Source organism: Embiotoca jacksoni, unplaced genomic scaffold (genome assembly GCF_022577435.1).
Source record: "Embiotoca jacksoni isolate LCO1_2020_lvr unplaced genomic scaffold, fEmbJac1.0.p SCAF_28, whole genome shotgun sequence".
Classification (NCBI taxonomy): domain Eukaryota; kingdom Metazoa; phylum Chordata; class Actinopteri; family Embiotocidae; genus Embiotoca; species Embiotoca jacksoni.
The window spans coordinates 3,110,536-3,129,235 of NW_027185379.1; the positions used below are offsets into that span (position 1 = coordinate 3,110,536).

General features: G+C 39.3%; 1 protein-coding gene across 1 annotated transcript in view; it reads right to left on the minus strand.

Annotated features, from left to right (window-relative positions):
- gbe1b (glucan (1,4-alpha-), branching enzyme 1b) overlaps positions 1-18,700 on the minus strand; it is a 73,297-nt gene that overhangs the window by 12,104 nt on the left and 42,493 nt on the right. The window contains exons 13-14 of the mRNA XM_069161281.1: positions 10,530-10,714; positions 6,823-6,953 (exon numbers count right to left, since the gene is read on the minus strand). Of these exons, the coding sequence (XP_069017382.1) occupies positions 6,823-6,953; positions 10,530-10,714 (316 nt within the window). The remainder of the gene's footprint in view (positions 1-6,822; positions 6,954-10,529; positions 10,715-18,700) is intronic.

The following is an 18,700-nucleotide window of genomic DNA, read 5'->3' on the forward strand; positions in this document are numbered from 1 at the left end:
CGAGATGGAAAGCGTGAATATAATATGTAATTCATGCCATACTGTATGCTCCACTGAGGGCTTCAGCATATATTCACCTTCTTATGAAAGTGCATGATCAAATCTATTACATAATGAAGTGTGCACCTCACCTGGAGGAAATGTATAATGTTGTCTGTGACATCTAAATTGTTGGGAAAGAACTCCCAAAGTCTTTCTGCAGAAATAACTTCGGAAAAGCCTTTCTTGCTTTCTTAAACTACTTGACATTTGCATCCATCTTGTTGCTTGACAAAAAAAAAAACATTAGAATCTGTTACTGGGCTGTTATTTATGTCAAGAAAAATATTCAAGACATTTTAAAATCAGCATTTGAAATGCAAGAATTTGCACTTTAACAAGTATTTACATAAAAATATATATATATTTCTTATCTGCAAACCTCTCGACAAGTAAACTTCGCCTTGCTCATGGCATTCAGAAATTCTTGGTAGCCATCATGTGTACTGTGATGTCCACGTTTAATATAAATACCCATAAACATCACATCATTTAATCCTGTCTGTCAGGGTTGGTGTCTATAAGCAGTGGTACTGTAACAAACAGCAGTGGAGAAGGGCAAACATGCAAACAGCCCTCTAATTGGCTTGCTGAATAATCACCTTATTTCCCACAGGCGACACTCTGGAGTCTAAGTGTGATCCTCAAACGCTGCCTCGCTCTGCCTCGAGCCGGGAAAATTCAGCTTTTGCTGGCTGCTTGTCTGCTTTGATAGGGATGATTAAAAAGTAGCTCTGCTCGGTGCATTGTTTCTGCTGAGAAGCAAGATCCCCTCCTCCACACCTCCTCGGCTCAACCTGACACCATGGTGGTTTATTGACAGGACGAGCGCATTTTACTGTCAGAATTATTTTCTCAGGTATTGTAAAACTTCTAAGAATCTGGGATGTACCTGTGTGTGATATGTATGTTGAATTTATCTAATACAAATGATTAAAAAAAAAACCTTTAAATCAATGAACTATTACCATGCATGCAATATGTTTGTGAACAATAACATGTTTTAGACCAATTGGGATAACACTACAGTGCTCCTTCCTGGATGGATGTACACTGTGTGGGTACGTTTGTGGCACGGGCTGTGCTGGAAATGAGGCCTACTTACAGTAATTCAGAGTTTTCTGGCAAACTTATCTGTAAGGAAGTGAGAACCAGCACAAATTGGTAGTTGGAAGATTTCAGCGATTACATCTTTGTTAGTCGCGACAGGTGACTGCAATAATAGCTTGCAGTTCGGCTGTAAAGTATTGTAATCAATACCGCCTATGCGAATAACTGGGGAGATTAAAGAACATAATCCATTTTGCACAATGAGCAGAAAGAAGACAGTCCGAAGCTTGATGATTAGAGACATTGATGACCTGAAAACAACCTTGCCATCACCACGGCTGCAGACGAAGGCACCACTTAGCTGCTCCATCAGCTTGTTGTTTTTTTCCCCCCAAGCTTTATGAAAGTAATAGTACCCTGACGAGGGTAAACAAGCCGAGCTGAGCTGAGTGAGCTGTGTATGCACGTCTTAAGAATGTAGCATGGCCTTGTTAGTATTCTAAATACTGTATCTACCCTTTTCAGAGTCAACTTTACCCTGCTTTCTGCTCAGACGGCCTGTGTTACATCAGAGTGGAAGAAATGCGAGAAACAGTTTCTGTCACAAAGGAATAAGAGACAGCTTGAGCCAACCAGCAGCTGAAAGTCAAACTGATACAAAGCGTGACCTTTACATAATATTCACTTAAAATAAAAAATTATGAAAATATTTGTATTTGAAACCCATCACTTCTTATAAAGAGCATGACAACCAAAAGTAGTTCAAGTTTGCCTTGAGCAAAATCTTGTTTTATACTTTGTTTCATGCAGTTAAATTTGGAGGAGATGCAAAGTGGCCTTTCTCATACTTGTTATATGATGCTTAGCATTCTTTGATTACTTTGAATTGATCATTTGGCAGCATGCAAAATAAACCTCGACAGCTTAACATTTGTATTAAAAATACGTTGTTCCAGAGTGCTGAGCAGCTATGCATTGTTGTACTTAAAATTTAAACAGTTTACCGCAATATTGACTCAAGGTCATAATTGTTTTCCTTTTTCCTATCTGTTACTGTAGCATTGAACCTACAAAGTAAATTAACAGACAACTATAAACATGAGCAGTCAGATGATCAGAAATATTTTAAACAAACAACCAGGTACATCAAAAGGTATAATTCTAACTATGAGTTGTAAACTTGTATGGCAGCTCATAGACTGACTTCTTTGATCAACTTTGAGCAACAGCACTTGCCATAGTTTTCCCCAAAGTCAGCTGGGATAGGCTCCATCCCCATGCAGTCACCATCAGGTTTTCAGCAGGCGCAGGAAGACTGTTTGCACAAAGCAGTCTCCCTGTGCTTAGAGGAACAATCACCTTCTGTGTCAATATTCCATTTGTTTTTCACAGTTAGTTTTGGGAGGAGGATTTTATTGATGATTTTGGATGACTGACTAAGAGTCCCAGGAATATTTTGTAAATTTGACTGTCTGAACGGTAAAACCAGACTTCAAATAGATGATGTGAGAACACTTTCAATCATTGCAGTTCAGGAACAAAGCATAATTTGTTATCTTCAAGTGTTTTGAGCTGCAGATTATTTCCTACTACTGATTCATTTATTTATTTATTCCTAATAGTGTGTCTGACTGCTAATGGAGACAGGTTGGGGCATACTAATATCCTAGATGTTATACAGCTGTGGAGGGATGTGAAATTAGCTTGGGTTTATTTTTTTACCAACAAATAAAGTGGTAGATAATTTGACCAAACTGTTGGCTTGTTTACAAACTGACTGACTGTCCATGACCACAAAAATCAGACCCAAGATTTAAATTTCTTTTTAAAGCTTCAAATGGAGCAGCTCCTTTATTTGTCAACAGGATAAAACTTGGACTCTCAGATTCAGCCTCTGAACCGATGAGGATATCTGTGGATGATTTCTGGTAGAGTTACAACCAGATGAAATACAATGCAGAGAACATAAATGTAGTCCATCTTGATTTATCATCACTCTGCAGAGAGTTGTGTCAAAAAGTAGATGCATATTTTTTATTTTTTCAGAAACGTTATCTGGAACATTATAGATGATATCAAAGTACATGATTTTCACTTATGCACAGCAGTGCATATTTTAGTTTTAAAATTCTAGATAGTTAGTGTCATTACTACTGTAGCTGATTTTTTTTCAAATGGCATTCCAGGAGCAGCACAGACAGAAAAGGAGAATGATGACCAGACACGTTCAAAACTACCTATTGGCGCAGTGTAAATCAAAGACCAATCTGCCCTGACAGGTACAGCTTAATGACAGGATCCAAGTCTGATCTCAACTCCTCTAACCAGCCTGATAAAGACCACCGCCTGAAGAATGTGTCCACCATGAGGCAGAGAGAAAATAATATAACTGATGGGTTGAGTGCCTGTCAAAAACCTGATGTTGACTGCATTTTAATAGGCAACATTTTTTTTGGAGAGATGCTTCGCTTTACTTTCTCTTGTGTTCCTCATGGACAGAAAAATAAAAACACATTCAAAAGAGGACAATGAGAAGCAACAGAAAAAGAGAAGGCCAAACAGTCAGTGAACATCCGACTAAAGAAGGGCACTGAGGGATGACTATACTGCAGTTAAATTGTTATCTATTCATGGTGAAGTTAAGACTCCAGAATCTGTTTTTGGATCTGATTTTACATGATATCCAGGAGACTAAAATCACAGCAGTTATTTAGATGTAACACATCTGTGCAGTAGCAGCTGTAGATTCCTTTCACCGTTAGGACAACTATTTCCCAATGTTTAATGAGGCATTGAGGCGTTGTGCAGAGGTGACATATATTTAAATAGTACTGCGGCTTGGCAACCTTGTTCTTATTTCTTAATTGCTAAAATAATAATAATTGGAGGATGAACAAGAAAGGGAAACCCCCTGAAGATCTGTCTAAACAGCATGCAGTCATCCAACATGAGACAGAGACCAGCAACAGGTAACATTATGGTGTATTTTGCAGGAGAGGAGCACCCTCTGATATAATATGGTGCTTGCCACATTGCCACAGGAAATTACACCCCGTATTGGGTCATTTTTCAGTGGTGCACAGTATGGTCAGCCACATCTCGCTATTATTTCTAGATATAGCAGTGGTGTAGGGTTCTACCGTGACATCGCTGACCCTCACACAGGTAGAAAAAAGTTAAAGTACATGACAGCTGAATGTAATGAAAAAGCACTTTTGGACTCTTTGAGCTTGTCTTGTTTACCTCCTCTGCCTCTGAGTGGCACTTTCATCTGTCTTCTTCCCTAATTGGATCCTCTGCACAGATTCCCATCGGAGGATCTGCATCTCCTCATACACACGGTGCATTTACCTTCCTCACACACACAGCACATTTGCCTTTATGTGTTTACTGTCTCCCTGTATAATGACAGCCAGAGCTTTGCCCTCACATTTATTTGCCTTTCCTCTCAACCCACCCAGTGTCTGAGGCCTCTCCTTAAACATCAAAAGAAGCACCAGGAGGAAAAAATGCGGTTCCCTCTAAATGAAAATAAACCCTCAAAAACGATGTTACAGACACTGTGCAGCAAGGCTATTAGTGCTTTGCCCAAGATTCAAGCCAAAGACATGAGTCAAATGCACAATTATTGCACATCAAACAAGCTCCACAATTAATGCATCACATTAAAAGATTAGGAGTTACTTCTGTTTGTTTTTTAATCATTACTCCTCTGTTTCAGTATTCACATTTAAAAACACGTTGATTAACACTTGCAATATTAAAAAGATTTTTCATCCACAGTAATTACCATCCTACCCTGTCAGTGACATTATGACCTAAACAGCTATGTAACAATATGATACAATTGAAAATAATGTAATAATCAGGCAAAATACAATTTAATTCCCCTTGAAATAATTTGGCTTGTTAATATAATCTGATAAGCTAATCATCTGATACTGTTTTAATTTGTAATTCATTATTTTTGATGGAGTTTTATTATTTCATTAATAAGCCAGAGGCACCCACTTATCCATCTAAATGAAAATAAATAAATAAATAAACGTTGAAATCGAAGGAATAACTCCTGTGTAATACCCTCATTGTAAGCCAAAATCGAATCATCACAATCCGAAACCGAATTGCTCATGTGTAGTGATCTGAACCGCGAGCATCCACAGAAAACTACTAAACTCGGTCTGCACTTTGAATCACTGTAAAATTATTCAAGTCATGGCTGAAAAAGCAACGCTGCTTTTTATCCATCCGGGAAACTATTGGCGTGAGCTAGCGAGCCCCACAAGGGATTGATGTCCGTTATAATAAATACAAATCCGTCAGCTTCCTGTCCCCCCCCCACCCTTCAAATTCTTGATCATTAAGCTCTTCTGTAATCACAACTGTGGGACTCATTAAATTCCTCACAGCCAATGCTGCTAAAGAGAGTGCTTTCTGAATCACTGGGCTCTGCTATTATTTCTGTCTAATAGCATAACAGCACCACTATAAACAACTGACTCATATTCCCCCGAACAGCGACTGCTGAAATTGTATCACAAAAGTACAAGCCTCAGAGAAAAGCACCTTCATTAAATCTGAGGGCCTTCACAAGCCACGTTTACCTTTAACAAGTCTGACACAATGTTTAGCCCTCTGATCCACTTCTCAGCCCAGAATCCTGTCACATGTGATGTTCGGTATCCTCACTGCCCGCACAAATATACTTAGCCATAAGCCCTATCAAGCCTTCAGATTAATATCGACAGTCAACAGTGAAGATGACATGAAGCAGCCAAATGTAAACCTACTTCTCAACGACACATGATAAAGTCATACATTTTAAATGTATGTCTAATGTGTGCACATCAGCGGAGGGTTAGCTTAAGTGCAGCACACAGCGTTCATGTCATGTACCGTAGCGCTTCATGGAAAATGGACATCTGCTGACACATACAGGACTTCATACAGACAGCGGAGATGTTTCACGAGATGTGATAAAATTGTTACTTTTCTCAATAGTTGACATCTTTGAAGCTGGCAAAAGGGCAGCGGCTCATTCTGAAGCACTCATTTGCATGACAACTTTCCTCTGTTGATAAAAACTAGTTTCCACCAGCTGTCCTGGGGGAATTCTTTCTTTATTTTTAGCTTATTTTTTCTTAAATCCTTGACCCGTTTTAAAACCCAGCAGTAACAATTAAGTCTGACTTGCTAACATATTGCTGGTTATTGCTCATTTCATGGGGCTTGTTGACAATAAGGAAAACACAGATTACTGCCAGCCACATCTACATCAGCAGCCCCGTAAAGTGAGCAAGTACAGCTGATCTATGGGGGATGTGGTTGTTGGTTTTAGCAGATCCTCTGTTGGAAAGAGAAGAATGGCAAGTTTACAGCATAATCAGAGTTGATAAGATTTATCCACTGAGGACAATTAAAATCACATACTTGTCGATGAACTGTATCTTACTCGCCCTCATCTCTGTGAACCAACAGTGTGGTGGGGAGCACGGTTTCAGTCTCCCCTCTAAAACCCATTTACTGTCTTGGTTGAAATATAGTTAGTCCTCTTGTCAAGATCAAAAAAATAGCCATGCTAGTGTATAAAAGAAATAACCAACAAGGACATCGTTACTATGAAAGGAACTGCGAGTTTGCACTGCGGCATGACAGAGGAAAGCCCAAGTCTGAATATGTTAAAACAAAAACAGAAGAGAGTAGTGACATGACGCATGAAGGCTAAAAGGATACTTTCCTGGAACTTCTACACCAACCCTGTAGTCCTGGAAGCTCTGAGTGGGGTGGAAGTTGAAGATAAAGAGCACATTTGCCCTGTCAAACACAATGACCTTGTCCTCTTCATGCTTGGTACTGACAAAGGCCTGGAGGGTGGAAAAGGGAGAGAAAAGAAAAGCTAATAAAGTAGTTCTTCATGAATAGTCATTACCTTTCTCATCTTGGATTTAGAGTGTTATAATGGGGCACATTATATCAGCAGACTACACATTTCCAAACAGACTGAGAACATTCCCACATCAAATTTCAGGTGGCACTCATCAGCAGAAAGCAGCAGCCCAGGTGAGGCAGGCACTGTCAGCTTTAGACAGCTGCACATGATAAAGCTGCCACTCTCTTGTGGAGCAAGCTACTGCTAACGTGTCATTAGCAGAGATTATCGATGTCACCCAATCCCCCTATTTTTAGCGCCTTGTTCCCCAAGCCAATTTCAGGGTAGCATATTCATGGCTGAACGAGAAGATAAGCACCCCCGCAGCTGGACCGACAGAGAGGATGGAGGTTGAGAAAGGAGCGAGAGAGATGATGGTCTGGAGTCTTCTATCATGTCCACTCTACAAGAGAACACCACAAATATGAAATAATGCCAAGGTCCTCAGGCCGGCAGTAACTGCTTTAGCATTGGAAAACAAGCTGCATCCATTAAGTTATAACCAAAAAAGTTAATGTCTAGGTTTACTGATAAATTAATAAATACAGATTAAATCATAAATGTATTCTGATATTTGTTTTGTCAAAAAAAAAAAAAAAAAAAAAATCAAAAAGTTAACCAAATCCATTTGGTCATTAGTTCTAAGAGTCTTTAAATCTAAGAGAGCATTTTTGAAAAATCCCTTTTGAAATCCAATATTTCCAAAAGCTGTTATCCTCTACTCTGCTCCTTTCCTTCGCTGGAATGTACATTAAGTCAGCTGTAAGTGCACTCAACGTAGTCTGTAGAAAGATTGGGTTTAAATGCTGCTTTTGCCGCTGTCAAATGTTTTCTGTTTCCAGGGAAATAGGAGAAACTAAAAATACATTTGAAAATGTAACCTGCTGCTGGAAAAGAAGGAGGAAATAATGATTTGTGAGTTCTTCTTTGCCAAAAGGAACATTATGTGACTGACTCATTGCTTAATGTACGAACTACTAAAGTGACAAATAATGCCCAGTTGAACCTCCACTGACCTTAACATCAGAAAAACTGTAAGAAGCCTTTCTTTCCCATTTCTTAATAGTGAAATTCACAAAAAACTTAAAGTTTTAAGTTACATTACGTGCAAATAAAACCATTTCGGGGGTAACCGTAGCGATCGATGTTTGAACAGTAAGGTAATATCAGAACACAGAGTGCTCTGGTTTAGTCATTTTGCTGGTGTGTATTGACATGCCATCACAGCAACACACCTCGGCTATCTCTGCACTAACACAAGCTTCAGTTCGTGTCCGCACTTTTGAAGCTCACAGCTGTACATCTTCAAAGAAACCCCAAAACAACAGATCATCTGCTTCCCATTTTAACCACAAAACGCATTTGGATGCTTCCACCACAGTGGAAGTTTAGGCTCTCTTGACAGAAAATAAGTGTCAAACAAATAAAGTGCCTTAAGCTTTTGCACAATAGTGTAAACTGTGTCCTGAAGAAGTTAATGTCCGTTTATCATTAGGACAAATTTGAGAATTGATATACTCTACATGACTTTTAAGCCACAATTTGCCATCAATTGGATTTGACAAAATTTGAAAGTGAGTCTTGAAACTCGGACTAAGATGAAGGCCCACAGTATGCAAACAGTGATCTGACACCGCGCTGTGCCAGATGGGTATAAATGATAAAATGCAGTCTGTGTCTGGACTGTACAATGGCAGTTTTTAGGCACGTCAGATGTGCGATGAATATTGCAGCACTATGACGCCACCATCTGTTCTAAAACAAGCTTTGGACATCGCAGTGTAGTGTAGATATATCAATCTGTGTATATCTAATGCAGCGCTGTGTATTACTGATCAATTAATGACACTATCCACCAGTATGTTCAGTGTCATATCATCCAATCGGTTAATTTGTGGACGTTCATGTAAAAATTAGATACAGATCGTCTTTGCTCACCAAATTGATCACTCTGCTATCAGTGGATGTGTCTCAGTGGGATCTTAGAGATCAGTGTTTTTGACTGATTAGGGGAAATTAAGTGGACTTTAGGGAATCAAAGAGCACGTGACCCTCTAAATTTTGCTTCCTTGTGATAATAACCTCAAGACAACAACTTTGCTGAATGGTGATAATTACATAAACTGCAAGATCCCCTGAAAACACATTATTATTTCTTACGTAATGGTCTTGAGACGCTTGTTGCTTCTCGGCAAGAAGTTGCCAAAACCTTTCACAGAATAAATGGGCCACTTAAGATATCAACTGAACTTTTCCCAAGAGTCATTAAAAAGAACCTCGTTTCATTCTTTCTTTTTCACAACTTGAAAAAAGAGAAAATGTAATTACCTGTGCATGCTCTTGAGCCTTCCATAACACACATACTGTACATATTGCCCTAATGTAGTGTTATGCTCTTCAACAAGATAAACGCATGTAAAAAAGGCAAAATTAAGATATTATCTTTGTGATGGATGGTCCTCCTGCTTCCAACAGATTTTGGCTACCCAAAGCTTTACAGACAATATAATTTAGCGGAAATTACAGTAGTCAGACTGTCACTACATAAACTATTATTTGATGTTATAATTCAAGGAAAGAAATTAGATGATGTCTTAAGACTACATTGTGGAGCTGTCATCATCTCGTGTCACAGTATAAGCACAGAAACTGCCAAGAAAAACAGCACCCAGCATGTAGCAGGTCAGCATGGCAGCCAAATGTATTCATCTTCCCTGCCAGTGACATCCTTTGGGATCAGCATTCCCTCCCATTTCACCAAAAGGGAGCAGAGGAATCAGTAAGACTCTGCTTTTCCTTTGCCTTACCTCCAAAACTCTGTCTCATCTAGCTCTAAAGGGTGTAGGAGCTTCCAGTAAGTCACAACACACTTTTGACTGATAGACCAATATGCAGAAATTATCCTTGTGAACCAGGCATGTGTCTAATTATGCTCTTTGATATTTTTCTGACTCTGCTGCATTTGTCTGTCTGTCATGGAGGAACATGAAGGTCAGAGTGTAACATAGCAAGGTGAAGTGTAATCTGAGGACTGATTCCCAGGGATGTAAGAGAGGGTGTTTCTGAATCAATTACACACACTCACTTCTAATCCCTGTCAATTTAGCCACACTCTCCATTTGTATTATCCCATTACTTCGCTACCAGCCCCCTCATGAGAAAAAAACATCATTTCTTTCTCCCTTCAACTGCAGGCAAAGACAGACGCTCCAGGAAGAGAGTGGAATCTATTACTTTTCAACTTGACAGCAGCCAGAGAAACAAGACATTTCCAAAATGAACTCTGAATGACGAAAGCTATACAGGTGTGTGAAGATGGAGGCTTTAAATTACAATTATTCTTGAAAACAATTATCTTATATGAGCCAAATAATCTTGTGAGGACACAAAAGAGTTAATACATATTCTGTATGTGATTAAAAGGGTGCTCTGACTTAAAATTTGTACGCAATTTTGTCACATAGAGTGTCTGCACAAAGACCACTGTACAGTGAGTGAGTGCTGTCCTTACAGGTGGGGCTGCCAGCCAGCCGTACTTGTCTTCGGTACGGTTCATGTCCCGGTCAAAGGCGTAGAGCTGACAGTAGCGGAGTTGATCCATATCCACCAGGTTAAACTGCCGCCGGGCATAGTGGTAACTCTGATTGTTGCCCTCTCTGGGGAAATCCAGCCACTCAGGATGGCCAAACTCATTTCCTGTAACACAGAGAGTGTTATTAAAGAATGTACATAATGAGGGGAAAGGCACACGCACTGAGAATTAGCATACTCCATCGCGCTGTGCTATATTGAGGGTTCTTTTCTTCTCGGGGTTTTGAGCAATTTTTAGGAAGACAAAAAAAACAAAAAAAAAGACAGATCAAACAGACCCGAGTCAGTAACAGTCGGCGACCTTTTTACAACCCCAACAGAGTTTAGCACTTTCCACATTAAAACAGAGCCACAGCGCTCTTGCAGCATTTTATCCAACTACACTGTGCCAACCTTCCTGTCACCCAGAATGTGCCCTTTCATGAATAAAAAAAAGTGAAAAAGCTGTGCAAATACATCCCATGGCTTTCATTCAAGTCTCACTTTTTCATATGCCAAATTGATTAACTAGGATATATTTATATATTATTATAGTTTAAATATTACTTGTGCTTAACATAGAAACACCTCAAATCAATGTTAGAAAGGAGGTGATACAGCAAAGGATTATTCTCTGTTCAACACAAATGAGCACAAAATAAGGGGATTCATCAGGGGAGCTCTCTTTATCTCACTGTTGTTTATGAAAACATCACAAATTCTGTATCATTCTGCCACCTCACCATTAGGGTGTGCATTTCCCTTCATTTATTTTAATTAACAGGGAAAGCAATCTCCCTCTGAGAATACAAAACTTCTGACTTGCATCACTGATGGACAGAGTTACACAGCTTTTAGTTTGCATTTTGCAAAACTGAATGCATGCAGTAGGAGTGCAGGAAGCACAAGCCTGATGTGACTATCCTGTCACGCCAGGAGATGAGATAATGAATCAGTCATCGGATGTCATGACAACATCATAAAACAACAGTCAGGATAATTGAATTCCAGGCAGAGAAAGAAACACAGACAAGAGACAGAGGAAGATGGTACCATAAATAAATAAAATACAAAAATAAAAAATCTGAGTGATGGGATGAAGCGGAACGGACAGCGACTGACAGCAGATTCTAATGAAATACATTATGTAGGTGTTAAAGAAGTGGCATACAATAAGAAATGGACTGCCAACAGAACAAGCCCACTGCAGCGCTTGTAAGAATTAGGGCAGCGAAGACATGAAGAAAAAAAGAGAGACGTAAAAAGAGAAGGAGAGGAGGAAAAGAAAAAGAAGGAGAGCCTTTTCTTGTGACACCTGCATGAATAACAAGCCTTCCACACAAAGGAACTTGAAATGTTAAGCAGAGAATTACACCTCAACACGGCCACTCAAAGGCAGACCCCCCCCCCCCCCCCCCCTCACACACACACACACACACACACTTCACCAAGAGGAATGTGGGCACTTCATTCACATTCATTGTGTATTGGAAATTTCTGTGTTAACATTTCAAATGGAAATAAAGATTTGAGAATTTTTTTTTTAACATTGTTCATTACATGTCATGCAAAAATACACCAGTCAGAGTTCAAACAGTGTGCACTGCATTTTAATGCAAAATATTCCTAATTATCAAACTGTAAAGTTTAGTCACTAAATTTACTTGATAAAATACTGCATGCGAGCAAAAATACTTCAGACACTGAATACAAATTTTTGCCATTTAGAAATATATTCTTCTACGAGAATTTTACTTTTTTAAAAAGGCAATACAGAATTTATACAGCAAATCAAACACTTAAGCAGCCGGCACACTGGATATCTCTGTTCTATGAATAAATAAATTGAAATTTCAACTAATAATTCATCATCGCTCTGAGCTCATGATCATCACGGTAGCTCCACATCAGCAAATTATATATCTTGGTTTAGAAAGATATGAAGTCATGAACAAGTAATTTGCCTGAATTCTTGGAGGATAAACAAGTTTTGTGGCTGTGCTAGTAAAAGGCCGTGAGATACACTTATCTAAAATTGGCAGACTTTTGGGAACATTGGTGCTACGGTATACTGTAAGTCAGAAGGTCAGAGAAATCAATAAGTAGACAGTAATATGTGTTATAATCATAAAAATGTGATCCGTTTTGCAAATATGATGCTGTCAAAGGTTTGGCCCTATTGGAGCACTGTGGGGGAGGCCAAGGGGTCAACAAATAAATTTTTATTGTTAGGTAGTTGTTATTAGTTTTTTTTTTTTTTTTAAATCAGCTTTTTTATTGTGTGGCTACACATTCATTTTTACATCACTCCACCATTTATTTTTGAGATATGTTGGTCACAAATCACAAACAATAAGATATAACATGAACGTATTAAGGGAGGAGAGGTGAGAACCAATTTTGAGGTAAATCAGTATAGTGCACTTTATATAACTGCTCTATTTGGTGATCATGGATAATATGATGAGATGAGATGTTCTAGTTCTGTTTGTGGCAGGCTTCATTCTTTTTTTTTCATGAAATAACCACTCTGCCTTGAGTTTAGCCAACAAAACAACACTGACGTTGGTTCTCATTCGCTTTTCTTAAAGTCAGAGCCCTCTATAATTGTGCGTTCAGGCAGGAGATTAAGGCTCTCATCTTGGACATCATCGGTTGTTTTTTGCATCCACCGAAGTAAAAGTTCTACCATGGATGTTAGAGCTACTGCGGGCAGTGGCGTGGTGCCGGCTGCAGGCGTCCATGGATATCTCTGGTAGGCAGTGACTGCCTTCAAGCAAAAAGACATTGAAGTTGAACACTGAAGAGTATTCTGCTGCCACCAGAGAAACTGTCTAAAACAGCGTTCTCCAACCTTATTTCCTCCGAGAACTACTTCGACAAAATGAAATGTAATATTTATTCACATAGCTGAGCTCCACCAAACCAGCTGAATGAGCTTCTATTATGTAAAAACTAACAAATTGATACTCAACACACACATACTAGCTAGCGAGCTACTGGTTGGAGACCTCTGGTCTAAAATGTCAATTTCGCCAACAACTCGAAGTCTTCAGAGCCTCGAAGAAAAGAATAAAATCGGCCATTTGAGGGCCTTCATTATCCCTCCTATCTGCTCAACAGTCACACCACTTTGCTGTTCAACAAAAACACAAGGGCAATTGTTTGGTTACTAATATCAATTGAACTAAAAGGCTTGTATTGGCTAATACAATGTGCTGTTAGATCCTAGCTACCCCTGGACTATTGTTGGTAACAACAATGGTTCTGTGCACCTGGCACTATCACGGTAGAGGACTGAATTGTTGCAGGCCAGTGATGAAACAGCCATGTCTGCGCTGTGCATTGCAGGAGGTTGGAGAGCTCCTACAATACATGACAGTTTTACAGTATTGATAGATATACGCTATATGACCTCTACATTTAGGCCAGAGCAGGTGTAACCTACTCTGAATGTCTGCAGTCAAAGATAATTTAATGCAGACTGCAGGTTCATCTTGGAAATTTGTGCTTAGTAACAACTTGACCTCCACTGGTGTGTTATTTGAGCTGCATCAATGCTATCCAATGCAAGTACAGCCTCATAGCATTGAATAAGCTTATTCATGCATTTTCAGAGTAAAGATTAGAGGAAACTACCAGCTAAGCCAACAGTGCCTGGTCTAAGGGCTTCACTTGTATTTAGAGAATAGAATAAGTGTTACACGAAGAAAACTCTGTACTGTCTGTCACGCCACTTCACCATCTGAAGAGGATTGAGCAGAATGAATGACGTCAAGGACATGCTACATTTTGAGAATCTTTCTTCGAGAAAGGTGTTTTTTTCACCAAACAAATACAGTCAGAGTATGCATATTGCTCCATGGATTAAAGTAACCTTCACATATTATGACATATAAAGAGGCATATCAGAGTCCTCTCAACCACTCTGCAGCAGAATGAGCCCCATGATTACCTCCGGGAACTCAATCTCGCGAAAAAAACCCCGCCACGTTCAGATAATCCTTCACTGTCAAACATCGATATGTGATAATCAAGGCATAATTTACTATTTTGGTGTATCCAGCCTGAGCCTGGCTTGTCAACATCGACGGTAATTTTGAGCTCCTACATTTCCCACAATGACTTTCAACACGCCCAAGGGAAATGGGCTGTGTGTGTTGCACTGTGTTGCATACACGATGTGTAGGTGTGTGGGAGTGAGAGCAACCACAGACATTTTTTTCTGGTGAAAAAAAAGAGAGAAATGGATCAATGCAGTGTCACACGATGTACAATTCAGGCTGCGAAAAGCCATGAAAGAAGCTGTTGTACTACACATACCACCGACAACACATCCATAAAGACACAAGCTACAACATTTCAAACGTTTGTTACCTTTCAAAGCAAGTTTTCAGTGTGTGGTGCATTTACACTTGCAAAATATTATCAAAGATTATGAATTATTGAGGGTTCTCAATAAAACAGTACACCCCTCCAGACCAGGGCAGAGACATTACAACACATTTCTTGTGAGATTTTCAGCCATGCTAAGGGGGCATGACTCTAAAGACTGTTATTTAGGCAGTCTGAAATATCTCAGCAACTATTCAATGAATTATTTTAAAAATGTATGCTATGAAAGACTCTACAGACAGTTGTATTCTCTAAGGCCTGGGACGCCGCCTGTGTGGCTGCAACGCGCTGCTCAGCTGCAGCTCGGTCGCATGTGTGTATCCGCCGCCTGCGTGTCAGCTGCGGTGTTTTCTGCTGCAGGTCCGACCAGTGGATCAATGACCTTCTCTTTGATAATGGCCATCAGTATTGAAATTTCGAGTTGCGACAGGTGACCAAAGGTTATAACCAAAAAAGCAGGCAAGTGATTCGTGTTCACCGTCATTCAGAGCGAGACAGAGAGGGAGTGAGAGAGAGTGCCGCAGGGGAAACTCTGCCCTTCACCTAGTAAAGTGTCGCCATGATATAATTAGAGCCTACACTGGGTTTTTGCTATGATTATAGAGTGCACATAAACAGATCATTTTCCTATATTTCTTAGCTAGCTTGTGAAAAATAGGCACCGAGTCTATTTTATACATTTTACACATGAAAGGCATGAGTGTCTCACGCAGGGGGTGTGGCTGCTCTAATCTGTTAACATGGACGCCGAAATTAAAACACACCACGCAGCAACAGGGGATAAAGTGATGAAGTGACTAATAAAGCCAGCTGACTTTGATCATCCGCTGAATTTTCTTGTGACACCATGACTTTGTATTTTCGTGAAATCCACCACTATTGGGTGGATTGTAAGAGAAGTTTGTTTCCTTTGGCATGAATTTAAGAACACTGACGATCCCGTCACTTTTCACAGCACCGTTATGAGGTCAAAACATTTTATTTATCAGTCACTTATGATCAAATATTTGTAAAAGTAGGGAAAATCTCATCAGCCTCCGCTCTAATAGCAGTGACCTACCACAACCTCACAAACAAATGCACCAAGATCAGCTGAGACGGTTTCTGTAGGTCTGTGTTGGTCCGCATAGAGCCGCCAGTGATTGTGGATATGTGACCGAGCTAAATGAAAAAGTGATATTCCTCTGCTGATCATGGCAACGATTTCCCTCAAATTGTACTGCTCATTTCTGTCTGCCTTCAGTCATTATTTATGACAAATGAAGTGAGGTTACAGTCCTAACTGCAGCTCATGAAAAATACACCCTTCCAGTAAGCACAGTGTCACTTGCTTTCGGTCACTAAAAGAAATTCTATTTTGATTTTCCCCTATGGGCCCATGCAGCGCTCATGATGCGAAATACATCATTGAAACTGTTCAATGAATGAGTTGCCTGTCAGTCCATGTTACTTTATGTTTACAGCTCTTGGTTTGTTTGTAATAAGTCAGTGTGAACCCTAAATGGAGTAGAACCAAAAGGAAACAATGGATCATTTTTTTCCCTTTGTTTAACACCGAGGAAAATAAACTACAGATGAGAAAACAGTTGGCAAAATAATAAGAATATAAAGAAACTGTTACTTCATGCAGCACTTAAAAAACTTCAGCATGTTGTGACTTCATCTACTCGGCTACACTTGATCTGCACCAATACTGTAAGAAGACAACCACAAAACAAAATCTCTCCAGAAAGGCACAAGGAAGTTTTTTTAACAGCAGGAAAATGTTTCAATGAGGACTTTTCATTAATGAGCAAGCAGCATTAAGCTATTCTTTCTTATCCATTTTCTGTCTAACAGAATGTGTCATGTGGAGGCAGTTCATACACCAACACACATTAAAAAATGCACAAAAACACAGGGGTTGGAGAAATTACTTTTTTTACGTGACCGGCCTGCAAATCTTTGTCCAAGACAGCGAGCCGAGATACAGCTTTGATAACAGCTCTGAAAAGAGCAACACTACATGAACGTTATAAGGGCACTGAGCTCTTTTGCCTATTTATCATAAATAATTTTTTTTTATATATAAAATCTGACGGAGATGATTGTTTTCCAGTAGGAGTTGATTGAGTAACCTGTGGAAGCCTCTGACTCTTCTTTTGGTATTAGCTTTGAAGGAACACAGTGGACACACCTCCATTATGTAATCATTTCCCTCTCCTCTAAGACAACACTACAAAGTCCCTGCCATATGCCTGCATTAATCACCATGATAATCACCTTCCTCTGCCTCCTCAAAGCTGAAGTAAGCACATTATTTTCAAGAATGAAATATAATAAATTCTCACCCTAATACACAAACAAAATCATCATAATATATCAGAGGCACAGTTATCAGACATAAAATATGATGATGAGTATTATATATAAAGATTGTTTGCAATCACTCAAATATAATTCCAGTTTTTTTTTTTTACAACTTCCGGTGGAAAATAAGTCAGATAAGACCAGAAACACAAGTACAAGCCAACTGTTCAGACAGATTATCTGAACTGCTGTTCTGGCAGCGTGTTACAAAGGAAACTATATGTGCACACAGTTATGAGTATGTAGTACGATAGGTCACGGTTTACTCAGGAAGTTGACATAGAAGAGTTTCTCCAACAGTTGTATTGTTTGCTGTTCTTCAGTTTTCACTAACCTGGGGCTTTGTTGAAAACCTGTACCATCTAGACTGCTGTAAATAATGACCGGATTTAAAAAATTTTTTTTTTTACTAGTTTAACTTTGATCTCAGAAACTAGCTTGGTGAGTACAGTATTACTATTGATAGGACCGATGGCGCCTAAATGAACTTGTGCCACACACTTTAGACAGTAGATTGTTAAAATATAGCCCTCAGTCATCTTTGCGAGCATGTTAGCATACTAAAGTTAACATGTAGCTTAAAGCAACACTGCACCTCAGTGCAACCTCCCCGATCTGCTGGCATGCTGTGGAGACTTTACACACGCAAGTTTAGAAAAGAGCACTGGTTACTTTTTTCAGAGTTTATTATTTAGGGTTTAGTTAAGGGTTTGACAAAAGCATTATGTAAATGATATTTGAAAACAACCTGTTTGATCCTCAGATTAAATTTTACCCTGCGAGAGGAATATTTTCATTGAATAATAATTAAAAAAAAATAGTTCCTTAAAGCAGTCTCACTGAAATTTTGCACCCATGCTGAAGGTTGGAAAAATGTCAAAAACCTTGTTGGATAATGCTGATGATTAAATTTATAGTAGATCCAATAATGAAATGATTAATAGGGGGCAACTATGTTTACAGAAGGTTATGTCAAACAGCTTTTCAGATGGCACGTCCCATTACTCCTCTACACAGCCCTGCATCAGATAAGGGCCTGACAGTGACACAGTCCCCTCAGTAATTAGCAGCACAAGAAGGAGCCAAGGATCAATGTGTTTTCCATTGGACGGATTCTGGCAAAGAAAGATCAATGAGGGAATCAGAGGGGATGGAAAGACAAGTCACAGAAGGTTTTAGATGCAGTAGAGAAGCAAAAAAAAAAAAAAAAAAAAAATGCAGACGTAATGCAATGATTATTTGCACTTGCTAGATTGATTTATTGTTACTGTGTTAATTTGCACTCCCACTCCAAGTTTACACATTAAATCAGTGTTACTGGGCCAACAGTAGAGGTGGGATTGGCACATTCATCCAAAACCACCAGCC